Genomic DNA, 25,855 nt, shown 5'->3' with positions numbered 1-25,855 from the left:
GCAGTTGAGGGGGGGGGGGGGGGGGGGCACGCAGAGCACGCAGAGCAGCATACACTTCACCCAGACAGACCCAGACATCAGAAAATTAGCTTCAGAGTCAGTGATGTGCTTGAAATGTTTAATTTCACAAAAGGCTCATTATCTCAGCTCGTAGAAAAAAAGGGCTGTTTTTGGTTCAATCAAGCTATCTTCTCCGGCTCATAACTAAAGAACGGAAAATGGGATCAATAAACTTTTTTTTGCAGGTGATAGAAGAGAGTCTCATCGTTATTTGTGCGTGTTCAGTGTTTACATAGTAATTATTAAAGAAATTATATGACTGTTTTAAAATGCATTGCGGCCTATGTGGCACAGCAAGCAACCTTTTGCCCAAGGGCCGTGGCACTCAAAGTGTTAATAAAAATGTGAGGTGATTTTTACTGGGGTCTGTACCAATTACCAAACCAGCACATTCTGGATAATATGGTTTGTAGGCCGGGGCATCTCTGTAGCAACACAAAGCTTCATTTAATTCTATGTTTCCATACATTTGACCTTGTTCAAATAATTGCAGGCACTTGCGATTTCGATTTGATTAATTGTGCAGCCCCAAAATCGAGCAGAGGACGCACTTTTGACATCACACAAAATAAACCCACATACACTTTCACTTTTCTTATTAACGCTCACACACTATCGTGCCACTGAACGCTTCTCTCACGCTTGCCATGTCGCTGTAGGCTACGTCTACACTGCTGCTGTGAGGGTAATGGACTGTACTTAATTGCACTTTATCCCTGTAAATTTTACCAGCTGTCCCATGATAATAAACTTCCATTCCGTTCATTTTAAGGAAAAATAAGCTTGGTCCCTCACCAGGCATCGATTCAGAACAAACAAATGGGAGAGTTTATTATCCATAGCACTGAGAACAGGTGGATTTTCAGGAAAATGTGTATACATTAGTGATGCGCGGGCCGCAGTTATAACCGCGCTGACCGCGGATATCCCGCCCCGCGGGCGGGCCAGATCATAAAAATAAACATTCTGATTAATAGCGGATGGGTTGCGGGCGGTTGAAACGATGTATCATTAATGAGGAAAAATAATATTAATTACGTTCTCTAGTCTATGAACGTATTTTAAGCTACATTTTTCGTCAGGCACATTCTTAGTCGCCTATTGTAGATCCCCCAAAGGAAACTACATGAGGTGGACTGGACATAATACAGCATGGAAGTTTATTTGGAGTCTTGGACTGCAGCGATCGCACCAAGGGCAGCAGAAACCGTAAGTTCGCTCCTTTTATAGCGTTGGGTGCATGGGGGGCGCGGATCTATAAATAGTATGAAATAATTGCGCGGATTTATGGCGGGCAGACGGTTCATGCATACACGTGGATTAGGATGGCATAAAAGCTCATCCGCGCATCTATAGTATACATACAATACATTGTTCTGCCAGAGCATCACATTATGAAGTTAGGCTGCGGGAGAGATGGTGTAAATTTAATTTCACAAAAACAAGAGATTGGATTCAAAAGAGCTACCTAAGAGCTGCCCGATATAGCACCCAGAGATAATATAGCACCCAGAGATAATATAGCAGCAAGAGATAATAGCATCCAGCATCCAGAGATAATATAGCACCCAGAGATAGCTGAGTGGTTCAGTCTGCCAACCCCAGAACCACAGGTGTACCATTACTGGCCAGGATCAAATCCCACAAGGACTTTTCTCCCATGCCTCTCTCTCTGTAGCCGGGATGGAAAAACCTCGTTCCGAGTCTTCCGGCTATGCAGGCGGAAGACCCGGGACCAAAGTGCAGCTGTACTCCAGGAAAATATTATGCTCAATTCTTGCGTTCCGTTCAGACGTAATGTTATGGATCCGGCAAGTTCCTTCAACTACTTCTTTGAATACTTTGTTTGGTATGTCCACGCTTCTTATTTTGTCTCAAACTCGTAGCGACTGGCGAGGTAAGGCTGCCTACTGCTGCATTCCTATGGGGGAACGAAAACACTGCGGACCCGTGGAAGACGGGGCGGGTCGTCTTCTTCTGTCTTCCTGCCTGTCTCCTCTGAGAGAGCCTGGTGACGCGAGGTTAATCTCTAGCCATGTGCTTGGAAATCTTTAACATACTAACACTTTGGCTATTATTATGTCATGGATTATTAATGTATTAATGTTATGTATGCTATTGTTATGTTTTACTTGTTGTTCCCTCATTAGATTCATGACATTTATTTATTTCATTCGTATTGACAATGTTATCACCACTCACAGAATGACAATATAGTGGCTGCCAAAGCAGTTATTAGCTTCAAACATCTACTGTAAGGTTAACTTAAGTGTAGCCTGGTTGTTAAGCCTAATCCTATTGGTAACCCTTTCTATGGAGGTCTGGTCATGTCTATAATGCATTATGAGCACATTGATAAAACACATTATGTTGCATCATAAGGCTTTATAAGACGCTTCAGGGCTCTAGACTGCCACCATTTTTTGAGAGTGTGTGAGTAAAAATTTGGTTGGTCACACCGGTGCTACAAATAATAAAGTTGGTCTAGAGTCCTGACTCTTTATAAGTGTTTATAAATGCATGGCAACTTATAACAAGGTTTAAAGTATTATAAAGTATTTATAGTGAGTTTTAGTTTTATAAAGCCTTATAAAGGCATTATAATGTCTTGTGAATGTGCTCATAATGCATCAGAGACATAACCTTTAAGTGTTACCATTTTATTTAACAACAACAACCTGGTGATCAGGTAAAATTGTACAGCCAGCGGTGAATGATTAACTGATGCGTGGCCTAAATCTGTAGAATGTTTCCCAATAGCCAATCTTTGCATATTTGACACAGTTAGCATATTATAACACAGACCAGGCGTGGGTTGCAGGGGGGAGCACTTTGTGACAAAGGGTGATAAGGGCACTACACTACAGTGATTCTCTGCCTCCCAGAGGTCTGCTGAACATCAGCGACTTCGTCACCAGTAGATGACATCACTGCATGACTGAGCACTGGGTTGTGATCTGCTGTGAGGTCAGGGCCATCCAGCTTCACTGGCTGATCTCCCTGTCCTTTCTTACAGGGCCATCCAGCTTCACTGGCTGATCTCCCTGTCCTTTCTTACAGGGCCATCCAGTTTCACTGGCTGATCTCCCTGTCCTTTCTTACAGGGCCATCCAGTTTCACTAGCTGATCTCCCTGTCCTTTCTTACAGGGCCATCCAGTTTCACTAGCTGATCTCACTGTCCTTTCTTACAGGGCCATCCAGCTTCACTGGCTGATCTCCCTGTCCTTTCTTACAGGGCCATCCAGCTTCACTGGCTGATCTCCCTGTCCTTTCTTACAGGGCCATCCAGTTTCACTAGCTGATCTCCCTGTCCTTTCTTACAGGGCCATCCAGCTTCACTGGCTGATCTCCCTGTCCTTTCTTACAGGGCCATCCAGTTTCACTAGCTGATCTCCCTGTCCTTTCTTACAGGGCCATCCAGTTTCACTAGCTGATCTCACTGTCCTTTCTTACAGGGCCATCCAGTTTCACTAGCTGATCTCCCTGTCCTTTCTTACAGGGCCATCCAGTTTCACTAGCTGATCTCACTGTCCTTTCTTACAGGGCCATCCAGTTTCACTAGCTGATCTCACTGTCCTTTCTTACAGGGCCATCCAGTTTCACTAGCTGATCTCCCTGTCCTTTCTTACAGGGCCATCCAGTGTCACTGGCTGATCTCCCTGTCCTTTCTTACAGGGCCATCCAGTTTCACTAGCTGATCTCCCTGTCCTTTCTTACAGGGCCATCCAGTTTCACTGGCTGATCTCCCTGTCCTTTCTTACAGGGCCATCCAGTTTCACTAGCTGATCTCCCTGTCCTTTCTTACAGGGCCATCCAGTTTCACTAGCTGATCTCCCTGTCCTTTCTTCATCTCACAGCATGGATTTCCTCCCAGAGTGTAGTCTCTCCGCACTACATAGCAAAATAATATTTTATCTCAAAAGTAATTATGGTAAAAATCTAATGTTGCCATAAAAGTAAATCCTATTTTCCCTCCTATCTTGACATGCTAATTTGTCTATGCTATATAGGCTATCTAGTGCATGGCCTCCTAACCACTAGCACCATTCAGTACTTTTCTTATGCCCATAGTCAGGGTTATCAAAGACGGACTTTGTTTCTCGACATGAAGTTGACGCAGTAGTTGACACAGTAACCCAGTTATTGTGAACTGCATATGCTAAATCAAGACAATGTAACAATCGGTGGCTACTAACATAGCAAGCAACATATTACCATAATAAGGTAATGCATTATGAGTCTTGTATCATCATCAGCGAAACAGAAACAGTCACCCCTCATTTTGATCTACACACAGGATGTAAATGTGGCAAAGAGACTCACCATGGAAACAACCACAAATAGGATGTTTATACATCGGTCGGTCCTACCCTAACTGATGATCTCAATGTCTTTTTGATGAGATCAGGTGCCTCAAAATGGGTAACTTGTCCAAAATGCAAGGGTGTGCGCTAGAAGAGATTTGTCATAATGTCTACTTCTATATGTGTCGTGACAAAGAGCATATTTATTTAAACTAGGCATCGATTCCTATTCGCTAGTCGCCCGCCCTGCAGCTCGCATACGCTTGCCCGCCCTGCAGCTCGACTGCTGCGCGGGCTCACTTGCTCGCTCGCCCGCCCTGCAGCTCGCCTGCTGTACGGGCCCAACTGTTCTTATCTGATATCACTGATGTCACAACTTTGCATCACTGATGACATCACAATTGCTCTTATGGCATCGCTGATGATGGCACAATGCCTATATGAGATCATCAGTGAGGTCACAATGCACAATTGCTCAAGTGGCATCACTGATGACATCACGTCCGGGACTTTATGTCACAATGCCTCCTATGACATCAGTGGGACAGAAATGTAAACAAACATTGCCCACATGCTCCCTTTGATTATAGATAATAGATAGATAGATAGATAGATAGATAGATAGATAGATAGATAGATAGATAGATAGATAGATAGATAGATAGCCTAAATCTGTTCATGGTAGAAAAACCACCCCTTCTTATTCTTAGCTGTTGGCTTGTGAGTCAGATATAGGTCAACAAAACAACCGAGGAGGAGGTGAGACTTTTCCTCTTAAACACAGTGACTATCATGATCATGGCTTTCTTGATTCCAAGCTAAGTTCTGTACTTTCCAATCACGTTTAATCTCAAAGTGATGTTCCGCACATACTGTATTTTCCCAGAGACATATTGTCTTCTTGGTGTAGCTTCTCACATGTACTGTATGCTGCCGAGCTTACTCTGTGTCTTAAGCATCAAAGCAAAGCCCACAAGTGTGGAGACATACTATTCCTCTAAAAAATGTAACTCCACCTACAATTGTTCGTCGCTTCTCTGTGTGTGACTGGCTTCAACCAGGCAGCCAACTGGGTGTCATGGCCAGCCCAGATCATATTACAGGCCGGCCTGTGAATGTGCAGCAACAGATGGCAGCTCACAGGCTTAGGGGAACAAAGGAGGAGAAAGAAGAGAGCATGTGGCACACATGCACTCATCAACCTATGGTCACAGTCTGTCCCTCTGAACGTGTGTCTGTCTCTGCTCCAATTCAAGACAGAGATGACCTCATCAAGCACATCAAAATCGTAATAGTCCTCTATAGTAAACATTCTACAAGCTATGAGTCGTTCATTTCACAAATCTGAACTAACTACAATGATGTATATTTAAAAAATGTTATTTCACACCTCTTGGAGACGTCTTTTGGCCCTCTCCAGCGCGTCCTCGTAGCCCTTCTGTCTCAGCTCACTCAGGTTCTCATAGTACTCGTCAGTGTCGTCGCTCTCGGAGAAGAGCACCTGTGAGAGGATCTTCCAGCCGCAGGTGTCCAGGGCATGGCCCAGGTACACCTGCAGCTGGTAGCACAGGGCGTCCGTCTCCCGCTGCGAGACCTCGGGCGCACCGAACAGCACCGTCCACATGCCCGCCTGCTCCTCTGGGAAGGGAGGTAAACACGGCTCCAGGTCCGAGTTGACAGCGCAGAGCTGGAGGTGGGCAGCCCTCATGTCCTGGAATGAGAACAGCCCGGCCCAGCTGTAGTCCTCGTGGTCGTTGCTCTCACTCCCCCCTGGGTCTCCATCATCGGGAGATGAGAGAGGCGCCCCCGGGAGATCCACTGGATCAAAGACCTCCATGTCTATTGCTTTGGGTGTCACAATATCCCACGACTCTAGTGTCTGGCTAACACACTCGGATGTCCTTGAACTGCCTTTCTTTTCACCAGCTAGACTCTGTGTTACCGGTTGTCCTTTCGATCTAACTTTACCCGATGTGCAGATTCCATCTTTCCTTGCGCCGGGACTTTTGATGTGATTTTCTGTCGAGAAGGCATCGGAGACAGGAGATGTAACGTCAACGTCAACATCGGGGTTAACGCTACAATCGAAGAGCGAATCGCGAAAAGTGGTCCGTCTCTGTACGGTCCTGTTGTGGCAGGTGATGGCGAACTTTCCTTCAATATCGTTCCAGGCCACGATGAAAACAAATTTGTGCCTTTCTTTTTCGTCGAATATGTTGGGTCGGACAGACACCCATCCAGACTCCAAAGTATCCTCCATCGTGAATGACATCTCATTCAGCCAGTAAAAAAGCCCAAGTCAAATAAAGTTAGCTTAGCCAGAAGAAGAAGAAAAAACTCCGACGTCGACGCTTAAAAAGCTGCTGTGCTGTTAGCTAACGTTAGCTAGAAGCAAGCTAGGAAAAGAAGATTTGGCAAGCCTGAAGCGAGCAAGCCGCCGCGCTCGGTGATCTCGGTCAAACACAAAGGCTGTCCAGCTTTGTTTACACGTTGTCAGCTGTGATAACCCAGCTAACAAACCAAACCATTGCTAGCTGGCTGCGAATTCAGACACGAACACGTTAAAGCAACCGGACACCGTCACAAACAGCTATGTAAACGACGGGAAAAGTCGGCTTCATCCAGGTAGATCATGTCGGTTGTCATGACACCTACACGGCTATTACCTGGCCGAGGCTCGCGCTAAGCTGCCTCGCTCTTTGTCCGTGTGCAGACAATGCGGTCTCGCGGCTCCAAAGCAGCGTCACGTGTGAGCTTCTGTTTACAAGCAGACAAGGTGCGTGCTGTCAAATCCGGGGAGGGGTTTAAAATGAGACCACCCCCCACACACGTTGCCTTCAAATGGCGTGGGAAAGATGAAAGATACGAGCTTCCTACTTGAAAATGCCGTTCACTTGTGGTTTAATTTAACAACAGTCAACATGATATAGCGTTACATTGTAAACACCTGAGCAGCATGTAAAAAAGTAAGACAAATAACACAAAAAAAATCTTCATGTCAGGACACAGCTGTTTGCTGGATTTTTTTTTGCACCATAGTGCACTTATATCAGAATCACACATCAGAAAAACAGAAACAGAAATATAGTGTGCAGTCAGATAATGGCAATACAGGTCTACAGAAAACTTCGATCGTGATGATGAGCCTATTGTCAATTGTCAAAAAATTTGAGCTGAAGGCAACATAATAGTAATGTTATGTTAACTGTCTCGAAGGAAATAATTTCTTAAACCAAACAACGACAGATTGTCATCCAATAATATCTCTCTCTCTCTCTCTCTCTCTCTCTCTCTCTCTCTCACACACACACACACACACACACACACACACACTTGCATGGATGCTGACATAATTATGCACGAGGAGCGTAAACATCTGCACGTGGGCAAATCCCTGACCCAAGCACGTAATGTCGACGTAGCCTACCCTTCCCCCAACTTTCCAAAGTTGATATCAATCAATTGATTTGAGATCAGCAGCATGGCCGTAACTAGCTATGAGGACGGGGAGGTCCGGACCTCCCCTAATATTTCAGAAAAAAAAAAAGAAAAAAAATTATAAAACAATCTGCATGGAAAAGCATGAAAAACACGGGATCGCTTTTATTTTGAAACGAAAGGCAGGTCAGGCAGGAAGTCATCTGACGCCGCGTCCGCGGTAACTTGATTCCGAGAGAGCAGCAGCATGGTGGTGAGTGATGACTGTCTGTCTGCCTGGCGAGATAATTGAAGGTGAGCGAGCTGCGAGACAGTGAGCGAGTGAATGACAGACAGTGAGTGACACTGACAGATTTTTTAGCAACAACCAAGAAAGTAAGTGTCTAGTCTGTCTCTTAAGTAATGTTACCTGTGTGACACATTGGGATGCTACTGGCTAATCATGCATGATGCCAATTGCCAAGCTCCCGAAGTCAGGTATGCAGGTGGCTATATGCATGGTTTCAGTTTCATGACCCAATAAGTAACAAAAAGAGGTGGTGTAAAGTTAAAAACAACATAATATATTTTATTTTATTTTTCAATCGTTCCTATCAGGAATAAATAAATGTCCCTCTGTATGTTTTTTTTTATTATCGATGATGACTTTGTGTGTTGTGTACGGCTTGGGTTGTGTACCTGTGTTTGTAGGTGTCATTTTGATATGAATTTGGCTAAAACAGTTTGTGTTTGTTAGTTACAATTATGTTGACAGGAGAGCTGAGCAGGTGACGACATGAAAGAGAATATACTGAATAATGACATCACAACAGTATAATCCTAATGTTGATTTAAAATGATATATTACTCTAAATATGGCTAAAAAAGGGGGGGAAAAACCCTCAAATTTTTTTCCGCCTCCCCTTGCTGGACCTCCCCTATTTCGGAACTCTGGTTACAGCCCTGATCAGCAGCCTAGGAATTTTCATTTTCATAACTGTTCCCATTTTGTCGAGATATAGCCTATCTCATCTCATCTACTCTCACCTTACCCCTCAGAGTAACACTTTACAATAACGTACACCAGTGGCGGACTGCATAATTGGGCACGTCGGGCAAATGCCCGGTGGCCTGGCCTTTTTTTTTTTTTTTCAGGCCAGGCCAGGCCACTCACTGAACAGCAGGCCAGGCGCCGCCTACTGGTTTACTAGTGGTTTTATTACTTTATTCAGGGTTAAAGTGGGTGCATCTCATTGTAAAATTGGACTTGGCCCAAATTGGGCTTCAAACGGCCCAAATCGAGCTTCAAACGGCCCAAATCTGGCTTTAAACGACCCAAATTGGGCTTCAAAAGGCCCAAATCTGGCTTCAAACGGCCCAAATTGGGCTTCAAACGGCCCAAATTGAGCTTCAGACGGATCAAATTTTTCGCCGCCGCCCTTCGGACGCCGGCACGCGCGTCGCCCGTATCGGCCTGGCCTGCTTCGTATCTAATGCCCAGCCTGAATTAGGATCCCAGTCCGCCCCTGACGTACACAAATACTGTAATAGTTACTAGTAAACTAATAGTTAGTTAATGAGTAGCTAAGGAATAATTTGTCATTAGTCATTCACTAGTTAATCATAGTTAATGAGTAGGTAGTCATTAGTTAATGATTAGTATCTAAATTCCTGAGTAGAGTAGTTAATCAATACTTAATGATTACTAAATGTCAGCTTGTGAATATAGTAGTTAATCATTAGTTACTGATTAGTCGGTCAGTTCCATGAGTAGAGTAGTTAATCGTTCGTTAATGATTAATAAATGTCAGTGTGTGAATAGGCTATATTAGGTAATCATTAGTTAATCATTAGTTAAGGTCCCATTGTGAGTATAGTAGTTAATCACTAGAACGGGCTAAATTTGCTGAAGCAAATTTGATTGTGCTTGCTCCCCCGTGACGCTCCGCCCCCCTTGCACCGCCCCTGCCTTAGACCCCGGCCTCCCATCCAGTATCAATACAGCCCCAATCGGCAATGTGTAGCTAGGACGTGTTTAGGCCGTTATATACTATAACTACACTCCTTGTACCCCATAGTTATAGTATAACTACACTCCTTGTACCCCGTAGTTATACTATAACTACACTCCTTGTACCCCGTAGTTACTAGTTACACTATAAGTACAGTGTGGTACCTGTAATTAGCCTGTAAGTACAGAATTGGTCCCCTGCTTTAGAATACAGCCCACGACCCCGTAGTTAGCCTGTAAGTACAGTGTGTTAGCCCGTAATTAGCCTATAAGTACAAAATTGGTCCCCTGCTTTAGAATACAGCCCACAACCCCGTAGTTACCCTGTAAGTACAGTGTGGTACCCCGTAGTTATAATATAAGTACAGTTACCCTCTAGTTAAAGTCTAAATTCACTCCTTGTACCCTGTAGTTATACTATAACTACACTCCTTGTACCCCGTAGTTATAGTATAACTACACTCCTTGTACCCCGTAGTTATAGTATAACTACATGCTTATTTGTGGGCTGTATTTTAAAGCGTTACCGCGGTTTTCAATATCTGGTGGATTGGGAGGGGCACGGCGCCGAGGAACGCTGTTGGGTTCCTCGCCGATTCATCCTTGACGCTACGCTCATTCAGGATTTCCTTGCATCTGGCTGGGCGCCATAGAGGGAGGGGTACTGTTAGATGATGTCATCATTCCTACTACGATGTCGACAGTGATGAATGATGTCATATTTCGGATGTTCCCTCTGGACTGATGTTGTACAAACAACTCCACGTTATGACATCACTGATGAGGTCATAACGCAATGTGATTCAGGCCCTATAAGAATTGACTCTGCTGACCCTCGGCAGTTCGTTCATAGTTACCTTGGCCATCAAGTGTCTGCACGTAGACCACCTAACCCCAGCTTAACAGTTGACGTGAAAACATGGTTTTGTTTTGCAGCTGCAGAGTACCAAGGATGAAACCAAAGAGGGCAATGCCTTTTCTGCTGACTGGAGCTTTCTTCTTGGTCGTCTATCTCTTGATGGATGATGTTGACCATGTAATCAACCACCTCCAGGTATATGTGAGAAAGGATAGCGGTCAAAACAGGCCAGCCACCATTAGGAGCTCCTATGTTTATTCCTGGCCAAGTTGTCAACAAAATATGTCTGCAGCCAACATCACAGGCTTCACCTCTCTTCCCGGTCACATCCAAGACTTTCTCTACCACCGTCACTGTCGCCATTTCCCCATGCTGCTGGACGTTCCTGACAAATGTGGAGGAGCTGACAAATCTGTGGAAGTCTTCCTTCTGCTGGTCATTAAAAGTTCCCCGGAGAACTACGACCGGCGAGAAGTCCTGCGCAAAACCTGGGCCAACGAGAGATTACACAATGGTGTGTGGATCAGGAAGATCTTCATCTCAGGAACGGCAGGTGCCGGATTCAAGAAGCAGAGACTGAACAAGCTCCTGGAGCTGGAGCACCGTGAACACAATGACATTCTGCAATGGGACTTCCATGACTCCTTCTACAACCTCACCTTGAAGCAAATACTCTTCCTGGAATGGATGGGGAGGAACTGTCCACAGGCTCGCTTCCTCCTAAATGGTGATGATGACGTCTTTGCCAACACAGACAACATGGTGGACTATCTCCAAAGCCAAAACAACAATAACGGTAGCAAACACCTCTTTGCCGGCGATCTGATCCAGTATTCGGGGCCCATTCGGGGCCGAGGGAGCAAGTACTATATCCCTGTACAGGTGCAGAAGTCAGACTCATACCCCCCTTACTGTGGGGGTGGAGGCTTCCTCCTGTCTGGCTATACAGCCTTGGTCATATACAACATGTCCAAGTCCATTACCATTCTTCCCATTGATGATGTTTACATGGGGATATGTATGGCCAAAGCAGGACTCGCACCTGTTTCACATATGGCTGTCAAGACTTTAGTACTGCGCCTCAGCCTCCCCTCTAAGAAACTAGACCCCTATGACCCTTGTTATTATAGAGACATTCTACTGGTACACAGATTCCAGCCATATCAGATATATCTAATGTGGCATAGAATACATGACCCTAATCTGAAATGTACAACTTTTTAAGGCCGTTGGCGTAATGACTCCGTGGTAAGATGCCTCTCTTGTGGTGAGAGAGGAGGGCATCTGCTCAGACTAGGATAGAGAATCCCCCCTGTAGGGAATTCTTCAGGAGTCAAGACGTTGGTGGTGGACTGCGGAGGTGGGTGGGGCGAAACACAGCTTCAGAGGATGGGATACGATCAGCCCAGGTACAGCGACCATAGAGGTGAAGGATCAGGGAAAGATGATGATGACACGCCATGGCTATATGTACTGCCACGTCATAGCCTCGGCAGTGACGTCATTACCGACGTCATATTGACAGGAGGCTGATTGGCTATTGAGGATGGGGTGATGAGTCAGGAGACACACGTCATAACGGACGTCACACTTGGATTACACTTGACTTATGCTGAGCGCTGATGCCTATTGTGATATGAGGTAACATGACTGGTTCTCATCTTGAAACTAGGTCGAGACCAACATTTCAATCATGAGAGACCTGAGACCAGTGGGTAAATTTTAACGAGCAAGCTTTATTCACAAATGGCATGGCAACTAATTCTATGGCATGGCAGCATGGCAAATGATTCTTTGGCGTAATGACTCCGTGGTAAGATGCCTCCCTTGTGGTGAGAGAGAAGGGCATGTGCTCAGACTAGGATAGAGAATCCCCCAAAAGGAAGGACTCACTTCTAGGGACAACTCCGGGCTTCCGGGCTTTTAGCGACTTACGAAAACCACCGACCGGCTTGGCCTCAGCGATACAGCGGGTGCTGGATAAAACAAGCACTTGTTTGCCAAGCGGCTTACGTTGGCTGGCTCAGTCTCTTCAGCGACTTACGAAAACCACCGACCGGGGCCACACCGCACGGCGGGCGCTGGATGGGAACGCTTTTTTCCATGCCCGCTTTACATCGGTGCGCTGCATTCAGACTTGGCCTAAATACTGCGCAACTAAAAACCACCGACCGGGCTACTTGGCCTCAGCGATACAGCGGGTGCTGGATAGAACGCACACTTGTTCAGGCAACCGGTACTTCGGCGCTCAGCGACTTACGAAAACCACCAACCGGGCTTGGAGCAACCAATTCCGGCTTACTATGGCGCGCTGTATTACCATTTGGCCTAATTACTTAATTACTTCAGCAACTTAAGAAACCACCAACCCGCTTGGCCTCAGCGATACAGTGGGTGCTGGATGGAGCCGCACCGCACCACATTTTGGACTCACCACAACCTAGACCAGCTCCAGTGACTCCAGGAACGCTTGTTCGACCAGCTTACCTCGGAGCATTACTACCAACCTAGACCGGCTCCAGCAACTTAGCAACTTACGCGCATGTGGCACTGGAAGAGGAATGCCTGTTCCACCGGCTTACTTCAGAGCATTACTACTGCTGGCTCTATAACTTTAGACTGGCTCCATGCAGCGACTTATATGCATGCGGCACTGGAAGAGGAATGCCTGTTCCACCGGCTTACTTCAGAGCATTACTACTGCTGGCTCCATAACTTTAGACTGGCTCCATGCAGCGACTTATATGCATGTGGCACTGGAAGAGGAACACTTGTTCGACCGGCTTACTTTGGAGCATTACTACTGCTGCACACACCCCCCAATCACCATCAACGGCACAGTGGTGGAAAGGGTGGACAGCTTCAAGTACCTGGGAGTCAACATCCACCAGGACCTGACTTGGGCCGGCCACACCGCCACTGTTGTCAAAAAGGCCCAACAGCGAATACATGGACTCAGGCGCCTGAAGAAATTTGGGCTAAGGCCAGAAATCCTTACGGACTTCTACAGAGGCACCATTGAAAGCCTGCTGACTGGCTGCTTCACCACCTGGTACGGGAACTGTACCACCATGGACCGCAGGGCGCTATGGAGAGTGAGACGCGCGGCCCAGCACGTAACAGGATGTGAGTTGCCAGATCTGCATGAACTGTATAAACAGCGGTGCCTCAGGAGGTCCCTGAAGATCATCAAAGACACAAACCATCCCCACAGCCTGTTCTCCCTGTTACCCTCAGGGAGAAGATACAGGGTTCCAAAAGCACGCACAAATCGCTTGAGGAACAGTTTCTTCCCGCAGGCCACGAGACTCCTTAACATACACAAATAGTGTATGTTATTTTTTGCCGTAGCCGTACTGTACCGTACTGTAGCTGCTACCACTACGGATGTCTAATGTTTAATTAGTATGTTTAATTAGTATGTTTAATAAGGAATATGCTATTTGCACCCGTATGTCAAATACGCCGAATTTAAAACGCAGAGTTTAATTGTATGTTTAATAAGGAATATGCTATTTGCACCTATATGTCAAATACGCCGAATTTAAAATGTTTAAGGCTAAACACGGCTAAAGTATGCACAGGACATGTGCACCTATGTGCAGTGAATATGCCACTGTCTCTGACTTGTCTTATCACTATACTGCCTTATTGCTTGTTGTGTCTCTTGTTGTTTTTGCACTCATATGCCCTACATTTGTACTATGTTGTAAACGGAGTCCACAGCACAAGAATTTCACACGTGATACTTGTACCATGGAGTGACAATAAAAATCTTGAATCTTGAATCTTGAATCTTGAATCTTGAATCTTGAATCTTGAATCTTGAATCTTGCACCTGGCTTACTTCGGAGCATTACTACTGCTGCACCTGGCTTACTTCGGAGCATTACTACTGCTGCACCTGGCTTACTTCGGCGCATTACTACTGCTGCACCTGGCTTACTTCGGAGCATTACTACTGCTGGCCTATAACTTTAGCCGCACCCCCCGTTACACACTAAGAGCAACACAAATATACAGCAGGAAATTGCGAGGCGAATTCTGAACCACCTGTCAATCACAACAACATGTCTACATGTCGGAAGCACATTTCTGCAAAATCATCCTAAAAGCTGCAATATCACTCAGCGAAACTTCACCCTGCATTGACTGCATATAGGTTCGAAAAATATTCCTGATGTGCGAACGTTAGCTGTACCAAAATGTAACTTATACACACGGTAGCGCTGTCGCCTCACAGCTAGAAGGTCCTGGGTTTGATTCTTGCCTGGGACGCTGTGGGTGCTGGAGTTGTGACCCCCCATATCTTCAGTGCCCACTGCCCAGGTGGGCTATCTCATCGAAAGGGCCTTTCTGTGTGGAGTTTGCATGTTCTCCCCGTACCCCCCAGTGAGTTCCTCCGTACATAACCCCCCACTAAAAACATGCAGAAGATCGTCATCCGACCAGTGACGACAACATCTGAAGATGGTCCAATGATGGGTCCCCGGGCGCTGGTCCACTGCTCCTGGCCTGCCCCCTGGAGGAAAGGACAAGCCTGGATGGGTCAAATGCAGAGGACAAATTTCACCGGCCACCGTCAGCATGAGTGTGTGTTGTGGCCGCATGCATGTGTTGAAGTGTTCGTGTGATAATAAAAGACGGGCTTGTCCGTCTGAAATCGTGTTTTAATCGTGTATCTAAGTTCCTGAGTAGAGTAGTTAATCAATACTTAATGATTACTAAATGTCAGCTCGTGAATATAGTAGTTAATCATTAGTTACTGATTAGTCGGTCAGTTCCATGAGTAGAGTAGTTAATCGTTCGTTAATGATTACTAAATGTCAGCTCGTGAATATAGTAGTTAATCACCCTATTGTAAAGTACCCTATTGTAAAGTGGTGCATCATACTCAGTAGTTTATGAATACTGAATTATTACTTAATTATTATCTGTCTATTAGTTAGTCTTTTTGTGTAACCTATTGTAAAGTGGTGCATCATACTCAGTAGTTTATGAATACTGAATTAATATCTGTCTATTAGTTAGTCTTTTTGTGTACCCTATTGTAAAGTGGTGCATCATACTCAGTAGTTTATGAGTACTGAATCATTACCTGTCCATTTGTTACTCTTTTTGTGTACCCTAACATAAAGAGAAATATATCCTTATCAAATGAACACCCGCTCCAGGTGAGATTTGAACCCTCAGCCCCAAGGTTGGTTCTCTACCATCTGAGCTAACCAGCCTGTTGCTTGTTAGAGCCATACTATCGATATGTAGAGCCGGAGACCAAGTATTATAGTTTTGAAGGTATATTCCACCCAAATACTACTTTCTGTCCCTATTACTTCTAGTTTTGAAGGTATATTATGTGCTTTAAAACACAAGTACTTAGACATAAGTAGTATTTGGCTGAAACATATGATTTTATTTTATTTTATTTGACGGTTACAAATTGAAATACAATGTACTAAACAAAGTACAGACACGGATCTCAAAGAATAACATCAAGGATAAAGCACAATAAAGTCAAGACTTATTTCCATTGTGGTCCTTGGTCTTAAACAGGTATATATAAAAAAAAAAATATATATATATATATATATATATATAAACATGAAAATAATTAACAAATACATTCATACAGTATGAATTATGCAATGAGAGGTAAGAAACATACACATCAAAATACACAGAAGAAAATGTACATCAGAGCTTAGGCATGGACTTGTTCAAGAAGCCACAATTTGATATATACATTGGAGATATACAGTATATATACCAGTGGCGGCTGTGAGCTTGGCAATAGGGGAGGACGCTTCGGAGGCGACCGGAAAAAATTTGGGCGTTTCTTTTCTTTCTCTTTTGCAGTTTGAAGACAGATTTGAACAACATACAAACAAAACAAAAGCTCAGACACAGCTGGAAAACAAAGCAAAGCATACTATTGATTGACAATTATAATATGGTGCTACCACCCATATAAGGGTGCTTACATACTTATAAAAGCATATGGTTTCCCATACAAGGGGCCAAGACAAACCAGCTGAGCAACTCACCCACCACCCCTAACCTCATCAAGGTAGGCCAGAAACGGGTCCCAAATATGTCACTCCTATACCCTAATGTAATCTCAATAGCAGCACCAGTCTCCTTCAAGGAAACAAGATCAATAGAAATCATTAGGCTACAGACCGCTTTATAGATCCACACTGTTACAGCAGGCAACATCAAACTTAATTTCAGTTTAATTCAATCACACAAATTACACCACGCACCTCCATATAGATAAGATTTTGTTCCAGGGGTCCCCCATCTGATAAGAGTTTTGCTTTTAGATGTTTTATCACAGACATTATATGAAACCCATGACCAAAATAGTCATACATTCTGTGATTGTGTTACTTATGGATGGAATTATAGTGAACATAGATTAATCCCCCCTTTTTGCTGGGGACCCCACTTTGAAACTAGCTTAGGCTACAACTGTTGCAAGAAGGTGAATTTTCACACATTTTCAATGCAGATTGAGGACAAATAAGATGGATTGTCATCTGGTGCATTTTAACGTTAGGCGCACCCAGGAGAAAGAGAGCTGAAGTAGGAATAATTTCTGGCTGAGCAATGCTGAGCAAAGCACCTCAAAATAAAGTAAGATATTTAGGCTACAGTTAGTCTGTCAGTAAAAGGTTTGATGGATGAACAAATCAATCAAAAACACTTCACTACGTCCAACATAGGCTACAAGTTTCGTTTCATTCCATTGCATGTTTCGTTCTGCGTTTCGTTCCATGTTTCGTTCCGCGCTGCCAAATTCAGTTAAAAAATGTGCGAGTTTAAGATCGCCAAATGGTTTTATGCTATTCAGCATAAAACAATATAATACGAAAAAGTAGCACTGCTTGGTGGACGCCGAATTTAGTAGAAGACCCAGATAACTCAAACTTAATTGACTTACTTGAATATCCATGCTGTCTGTAGCCGGTGCGAGTGCAGCCGATGAGGTTAAATTATCCCAGTGTTTGCTTCTGAGCCTCCGTGAGCCTCCGTGTACCACGTTGCCCTCTCTAAACTCCGCGTAATACAATGCAACAACTGTCTGGCTTGTGAGCTAACTTACTGCTTGATAATATAAAACACAAAAAAATATAGGTGCTACTGTCTGTAAATCTATCTATTAGCCTGTCAGGTCTTCATTTCCTCCATTTCCAATGGAGCGGATTCAACAAGATTTTCAGACGTATTCAGCATTGGACAATACAGAATGTCAATCTTAGCAATCTATCCAACAACAACCAATTAGGTTTCACCTGGTTTCACCAGGCTAAGGGCATGTTCTGCTCCAGCTCAATCTGATTGGTTGGAAAACACATCACTCTCACGTGTTCTCTGTGAATTGCAAGTGTTTTTCAACCAATCATATTTTTTCATTAGATAAATTACCAAATAAATAAACGCCCACAGGGCGAATGTTTTTTTAACTACCTACTCCAGGCTGGGACCAGGGCCAGAGTGACTTGTCTGCATGGAGCTCTCCTTTCCATTAGTGCCCTACAGGTCACTGTTGTTGAAGCATTTTAAGAATATAATGAATGAAAAAATGAGCGTCTGCACATAAGAAAAAACACATTTGATTGATATTTTATTATTAAAAAAAATATGAAAAATGAAAAATGAAAAATATAGAAAATAAAAATAAAAATGATAATAATTTTTGTTATATAAAATCCCCAATCTAATAGAGGAGGACCATCCTCCTATGCCTCACTGGAAAAACCTCCTCCTTGGACATGAAGTAGTATTTGGATGGAATATAACTATAAGTACTTGAACAGAAAGTAGTATGTGGATAGAACATAATACTTAGTCTCTGACTCTACAGACCCCTAGTATGGCTCTACCAAATAACAGGCTGGTTAGCTCAGATGGCAGAGAACCAGACTTCCAATTTAACAATCTTGGGGTTCAGGGTTTGAATCTCAACTGGATTGGGTGTTTATTTAATAAGGATATGTTTCACTTTATATTAGGGTACGCAAAAAGAGTAACAAATGGACAGGTAATGATTCAGTACTCACAAACTACTGAGTATGATGCACCACTTTACAATGATTCAGTATTCATCAACTACTGAGTATGATACACCACTTTACAATAGGGTACACAAAAAGAGTAACTAATGGACAGGTAATAATTAAGTAATGAATAACTAACAATTAACTATATACTCACAAACTGACCATTGGCTAACCATTAACTAATGAGTAATTACTCTACTAAGGAACTAACAACTAATCATGAACTAATGATTAACTACTATACTCACAATGTGACCTTAACTAATGATTGACTAATGATTAACTAATATATTCACGCATTGACATTTATTAATCATTAACGAACGATTAACTACTCTACTCATGGAACTGACCGACTAATCAGTAACTAATGATTAACTACTATATTCACGAGCTGACATTTAGTAATCATTAAGTATTGATTAACTACTCTACTCAGGAACTTAGATACTAATCATTAACTAATGACTACCTACTCATTAACTATGATTAACTAATGATTGACTAATGACAAATTATTCCTTAGCTACTCATTAACTAACTATTAGTTAATGATTAGTTTACTAGTAACTACTACAGTATTTGTGTATGTTATTGTAAAGTCTTACCCTACTCAGTTCTACTGCTACTATTTTGCACGTAGCCTACATTTCTATAATTCCTTCTTTCCCCTATCATACATTAACTGCTGGCTAATGTTTTTGGCACTTTATAATTCTTGTTTGTGTGATGTTTAATTCCCCATTGCTGATCGATCTGATCTGATCTGAACACATCGTATCTCTTAATCTTACCATCTTATCTTATATATCTTCTGTCATACCACATAGCAATTTGGCCTATTCTTGACAAGGTGAGTCACCTTGTGGTGGAGTTACTCCACTATTCAAATCAACAGTAGCCTAATTATACAGTAGTAGTAGACTAGCTATCTGACACCTTGAATATCTGCTAAAACAGGACAGCCTTGGATATTACTCTAGCATGATGAAGTATTGTGGGATGTACAGTTTGATTTGCAAAAATGTGCGGAGAATCTCTGAAAAAAGATCTTCATAATTCCACTTTTTCCTCCTGACAGGCTGTCATTGTAAATGATAATTTGTTATACATGTATAATGTTTTAATCTCTGCATGGCCCAGCACAGCAAGGCATGACTGCCATCTTGTGGAAACTACAAGTAATTACGCAGTTGAGCTGTTCAAGTTCAATCAACAACTATTTAACTATAGAAAATAATTCCTTAAATGGAATAAAATAAAAATCAAACAACAATAGCAGGTTAGCGGTCCGTCACAAGTTTCTTATCATTGTTTATATCATTACAAACAAGTCTTACCAAAGATTACCATCACTTTTATTCATTTATTAGCGTTTACAGTTCATGCTTTTTTAATTGACTGTATGCACTGTACAACAAACAAACTTGAAAGGAGAATAAAGAAAACAATCTCGTAGACAACTTTTTTTTAATGTCTTGAATAGATTCATCGTAGTTTAAAGCAGTCCTTGAATTCATCGCCGCCACAGGACTACTCCTGTGGAAATAGAAACACCATAAACAGTCATATTTCTGACCAGTGAGAGGCAGCAATGTACCGCAAGGCATCTAGTCTGCTCTCCCCAGCTCTCCATGGTGCTGAACCTGTCCAGAGTCATTTTGGCCCCTAATTAGCCATTTGCCCATTTAGTCAACCCTAATTACCTAAATCACAAATCGGGCTTGGTTAGGTCACCCGCAGGTGTGCTCTTTACACTTCCTGAAAGATTCAGCAAGACCACACGTAAAATGGCATAGCTGTGGCGGAACACAATTCTGCTCACCCACTCACAGACAGGCCATCGGGATGGGAAAAGAGGTGATGGCTATATCAAAAAGTTATGGATGGATTTGCATGCCATGAAGTTTTGTAGAAAGGTTGGTATGGCATGGGCCAACTTAGAACTGATTCACTTTCCACTTTTGGCCAGTGGGCGACTGGCCACAACTTTTTAGAAAGGTTGGTGCCAAGGAAGAGCTGAGTAACTTTCCACCCCTACTACAGGTTTTCATTCCAAATCAACATTACTTATGTCATTGTTTGTGCTGGATTTGACCATGGAAAACTCTTGAGTATATGATTGTAAACTTTTGGTGACATATATGAACACTTTCACCTGTAAAAGTTAACATCATTGTGGTCTCCAGGACTGACTTCTTGTCACAGAACCAATTGGCATCATACACTGTGAGAAATCAAAGTCCTGTACAGTCTGATTACATCTGATTTAATGGAAACTCCACCAAAACATGTTGATTCACTCTTCAGGTTCTCTCAGAGTTGGAAATCTTTGTCAATCTTGACAGCCTTGTTAGCGTATCAATGAATGAACACACACAGTCAGAACTACCGCGATGATGTAGTTGTTATAATAACAGGTTGCCCATCACCTAATAAACCCCCTTGTTATATTCTGTCAGTCTGTGTATGCAGCATTTCAGAAGTCTTTTGTCACTTTGTATTCTAGATTATGACATGGTGAACTTTTAAAGTGGAAATGAATTCCTAGCTGTTTAAGGGAGAAAAATACCCCCCCCCCCCCCCCACACACACACACACACACACACACACACACACACACACAAACACACAAACACACACAGATATGGACAATTGAAGGTTTATTGACATAGTCATCAGTCAGTTCCTTCTTTGCAAGACAACTTTTGGCACTTCAGAGTGTTAAAATAAAGTCTTTGCTCAAGTAACATTCTCAGCTGCTCTTTAGAACATTGTGTGATCACAGTAATTTCACTAAGATACCAAACTTGGATATTCATCTGACTGAAATAGGACACTCAGTTGCAGTTGAAATACGGATCTCATCTAAAAAATAAATCTCATCAGAAGACCAATGCATCCAATCTCTTGAGTGGCAATCAATCTAAATGACATCCATTTTGTTCACAGAGAGAGAGAGAGAGAGAGAGAGAGAGAGAGAGAGAGAGAGAGAGAGAGAACAGAGACAGAGACAGAGACAGAGACAGAGAGAGAGAGAGAAGTCCTAGAAAGACAGAACAACATCAGCATTGTATCATTTTTGGTATGCAAACTTCAGGGAATGTGTGTGACACACTATCCCTTGGAAGGCAAAATGAAAGTTACTGTCACTTATTTCATCATCACCACAGTGATGCCTGGCAGTCTACTATGCTAACCATCAAATCTTTGAAATTTGCACGGTGGTGAAAAGCTGATTACGGATGGTAGAAACCTTATCAGTAAAGAAAGAAAGGCGGGCAAAGAGTGTCCAATGTGTTTGAACGGGGTGCTGTAGTCCAGATGTACTGATATTGAAGAGAGCTCAGTGGTTGGACTTGAATCCGGCCCCCCACTGTTGGTTCTCACGGCTGGAGTCGGCCTTCTCAAAGAGCGCCTTCAGCTGAAGCTGGGAGGTGGCCTCCTTCTGCTGCATCAGGTCAACATGGCCTTTTCGAATGCCCCATCCATCAGGGGTGGACATGGAGGGGCAAAAGGGACGGCCAGATGCAGGCTTCAGCTCCTGCCAGTAGTCACGACGGGCCCTGAAGGGAGGAAGAACATCGAGGAACCAATTTAGTGGTTCAAAAGCTTGAGATACTTGAAGGGAAATTAAAGGATAGGGAAAAAAATAGTTTACCTAGCTCTGACCCATGGCTTGGTGTCCATCTCCAGGCCACTACCCCAGGTGCCATGCTTCTCTGAGGCAGCAGGCAAGAAACCCCTCTCAGGTGCCAGCTCCTCAGACAGGGCACGGATGTGATAGGGCTCAAATCCACAGCAGCCTCCAATGTAGCGGATGCCAGCATTGTAGGCTTCCCGGGCGTATCTCTGCATGTCCCACCTGGTCAGGGTCCTTGGCTCCAGGCCTGTTCGGAGGAGACACACAGAATCAGACCAATCACAAACTGATGTGTCTGTTTAAATGCTATTCCTGTAATCCACTTAAAGGTTAGGGATGAGGAAGTGGATGTGAGAGACACAGCAGTAGTGGGTGTGAATACATACTGAAAGGGAACTCTGGCAGGTCAATAAAGCCCTGGCAGTTGCAGTCAGGAGTGTGGAAGGCCAGTGGCTGGATCATGAAGTGAGCCTTCAGCCCTTTCTTCTCCACTTGCTCCTTCATCATCTTCACAGTCTTCACAGAGGTCATGGGGTCAAAGTGGCAGTTCACCCCCACAATCTGAGCTCCTATGAAGAGTTAATAATATGTCTTGAGCAGGGCTACGATTTGTTGACTTTTGCCCAATAGTTCCAAGCCATTCATGTTCATTCTCTTTAATGTATTGACACACCCACTGTCATGGCCACTATTGGCCAATGGGCGTGGAAAGTTAACCAGTTCTTCCTTGGTCCGTAACCAAACTTTCAACAAAGATTTGTGCCGTTAGGTGAATCCGTTTGGACGTTTGTTGCCCTTTTGTGAAAATAAGTTCTAAATTGTTCTACAGTTCTGTGCAAGTCCTTTTTGGCATATCCTATGGACAAACAGGGGCAAAAATATGACCTCCCAGACAACTCCGTTAGTGGAGGTAATTAGTTCAATTTTGTTAAGTGGCATAAGAAGACTTGCGTAGCAATATCTTCTATCACCATGTCAAATTGAATGCAAACTACAAACCATGAAGATTAACTGAAAAATATCAACCCAAAACAATGTTATAATTCAATAAGAGCTCGAGAAGTGTTTGTCCTACCGGCTTTGACCAGCCTGACGGCACATTCCCCGGGGCTGACTCCATTCAGGTCTCCTTCAGGTCCAATGCACAGAGTTGCGGCCACAGGCTTGTTGGTGGTCTTCAAAACCTGGACTGCCCACTCAGCTTCCTCCACATGCTCAAAGTACTGCAAACAAGCACACAAGCTGGGTCAACATCAAGACAAGTGGACCTTTAAGCAATCATGTCAAGTCTGTGTGAGATCATACCTCTGCGATCAAGAAGTCCACATTTTTCTGGACAAAGACTTCAGCCTGTTTCTTAAAGATGGCCTTCACCTCAGTCTCACTCTTGCAGCTGAGGTAAGCAGGTGTCTGGGAGACTCCTCCAGCCACCATAGCATCACCCTCACTGGCTACCTCCTTGGCCAGGTCACAAGCTGCTAGACTAATTTGCTGTCCCTAGAATTAAAATAAAATATTTATTAGCCAAGCATGAAGAATTACAAGCAAAAACAAATGTGTAAGCCTAAGCCTGATACAGTAACTGAGTTTTAACAGTATGAAGGACAATTTTAGAAGCATTCTTCCAGGCATCCCACATGTCCTCGACTAACCCTCCTCAAGTCTGCTGAGAGGAGGTCAAACTGCTCCTTCTACTTATTTGCAAGCACCCTTGCCATCTTCATTACTCAAGATGAGGCTTCTCCTCAGCTGCGGTCACTCAGATCATGACAGGTGAGGTCACTCAGATCATGACAGGTCACTCAGATCATGACAGGTCACTCAGATCATGACAGGTCACTCAGATCATGACAGGTCACTGAGTCACTCAGATCAGGACAAGTCACTCAGATCATAACAGGTCACTCAGATCATAACAGGTCACTCAGATCAGGACAGGTCTCTCAGATCAGGACAGGTCACTCAGATCATAACAGGTCACTCAGATCATAACAGGTCTCTCAGATCAGGACAGGTCACTCAGATCATAACAGGTCACTCAGATCAGGACAGGTCTCTCAGATCATAACAGGTCACTCAGATCATAACAGGTCTCTCAGATCAGGACAGGTCACTCAGATCATAACAGGTCACTCAGATCAGGACAGGTCTCTCAGATCATAACAGGTCACTCAGATCATAACAGGTCTCTCAGATCAGGACAGGTCACTCAGATCATAACAGGTCACTCAGATCAGGACAGGTCTCTCAGATCAGGACAGGTCACTCAGATCATAACAGGTCACTCAGATCATGACAGGTCACTGAGTCACTCAGATCAGGACAGGTCTCTCAGATCATAACAGGTCACTCAGATCATAACAGGTCACTCAGATCATAACAGGTCACTCAGATCATGACAGGTCACTCAGATCAGGACAGGTCACTCTACTCACAGTGAAGCGCTGAGCATGGCCTCTGTTCTCCAGTTTATCATCGGTTCCATAGAAAGTGAACGCCTGCATGACATTGGATCCTGCCCTGAGGAATTCCCGGTGCAGCTGGCGCACTGAAACAACAAGATTCATTCAGAACATTCAGCAGTTGTACATATTAACTAGAACAACTAGATTACAGGTTAGTTAGGAACCCATTGACTAGCCTCTGCCTGCTATGCAACGTCTGGAAAAAGGATGAGAGAAAAGTGGTACCCGCTTCACGATTCTCGGCAGCCGCCTCGGGGGTCCATGGTCCAGCTTTCACATAGCCTCTCTTCTCAAGGGCGAAGACATAGCCTCCGTCCCCGATGATGATCTCACCTGCATCCAGACGCTGCAGGATATTCTGAGGGAGATTCACCCATGCAACAAGCAACTCATGAGACAGACGCACAAGATATAGGCTTGTACTATTTAGTGTGGCTATTTCAATGTGCACCAAGCCGCGCACAGGTATGACCACAAAAATCTGTGTGCAGTAGTCATTGGCTTCATAACTGCAATGAACCATGCAACAAGCGTTAACGGACAACCAACCAAGTGTTCATCAAAGTCATATTCCAGTATGCAGGCTTACCTTCTGTGCCCCAGCTGATCCCATCATTTTTGCAGAACTGGCTCACTTTTCTTCTCAGACACAGCCTTCCTCTGAGTTTGGAGAGGGTTCGACGAAGCATCCAAGCACTTAAATAATCCAAGAAAGGGGGTGTTACTCTTCATGCCACCGAATGAGCTGTTTTTCCCCCTCATCCATCAATGCACAGGACAACTTATTGTGCATGGATACAGAAATGCAATGTCACAGTCTTTTTGGGAGATGCCGGACTCGTGATTTATGATGTAGGCTATAGCTTGTAACATTTCGCTCAGTGGTGATTGAATTACACTGTGAGGCAATAGCTCTAGCTTTACTGGTAAGCATGTTGCACAGTGAATAGATCCATAACCCAGCTAAACTATTTTGGAAATATTTTGTGTAAAAAAGAAGAAGAAGAGAGAGCACACAATTCCACCAGCTAA

The 25,855-nt window shown here is 43.8% G+C and overlaps 2 protein-coding genes and 1 pseudogene across 3 annotated transcripts in view; 1 reads left to right on the top strand and 2 right to left on the bottom strand.

Annotated features, from left to right (window-relative positions):
* Positions 1-6,637, bottom strand: part of jmy (junction mediating and regulatory protein, p53 cofactor) — a gene marked incomplete at both ends in the record, with an annotated part of 49,652 nt that extends 43,015 nt beyond the window's left edge. Inside the window, 2 exon segments of the mRNA XM_083641348.1 lie at positions 5,756-6,313; positions 6,449-6,637. Coding sequence (XP_083497474.1) covers positions 5,756-6,313; positions 6,449-6,637 — 747 coding nt within the window.
* Positions 6,638-10,811: 4,174 nt separating this feature from the next.
* LOC310780523 (N-acetyllactosaminide beta-1,3-N-acetylglucosaminyltransferase 3 pseudogene) lies at positions 10,812-11,876 on the top strand (annotated as a pseudogene). The gene has a single exon. The product of its transcript is annotated as an N-acetyllactosaminide beta-1,3-N-acetylglucosaminyltransferase 3 pseudogene (transcript).
* Positions 11,877-22,061: 10,185 nt separating this feature from the next.
* Positions 22,062-25,439, bottom strand: LOC310780522 (betaine--homocysteine S-methyltransferase 1-like; the record flags this gene model as incomplete). The annotated part of the gene is made up of 8 exons (XM_083641088.1): positions 22,062-22,281; positions 22,377-22,605; positions 22,745-22,927; positions 23,434-23,581; positions 23,664-23,855; positions 24,794-24,906; positions 25,049-25,181; positions 25,413-25,439. The coding sequence occupies 8 exons, from the start codon at positions 25,437-25,439 to the stop codon at positions 22,062-22,064; spliced, it is 1,245 nt and encodes a 414-aa protein (XP_083497214.1).
* Between the last annotated feature and the right edge of the window lie 416 nt (positions 25,440-25,855).

This window comes from Poromitra crassiceps, assembly GCF_964638095.1.
Source record: "Poromitra crassiceps genome assembly, chromosome: 8".
NCBI lineage: Eukaryota > Metazoa > Chordata > Actinopteri > Beryciformes > Melamphaidae > Poromitra > Poromitra crassiceps.
This window is presented reverse-complemented; position numbering and strand designations above follow the sequence as displayed.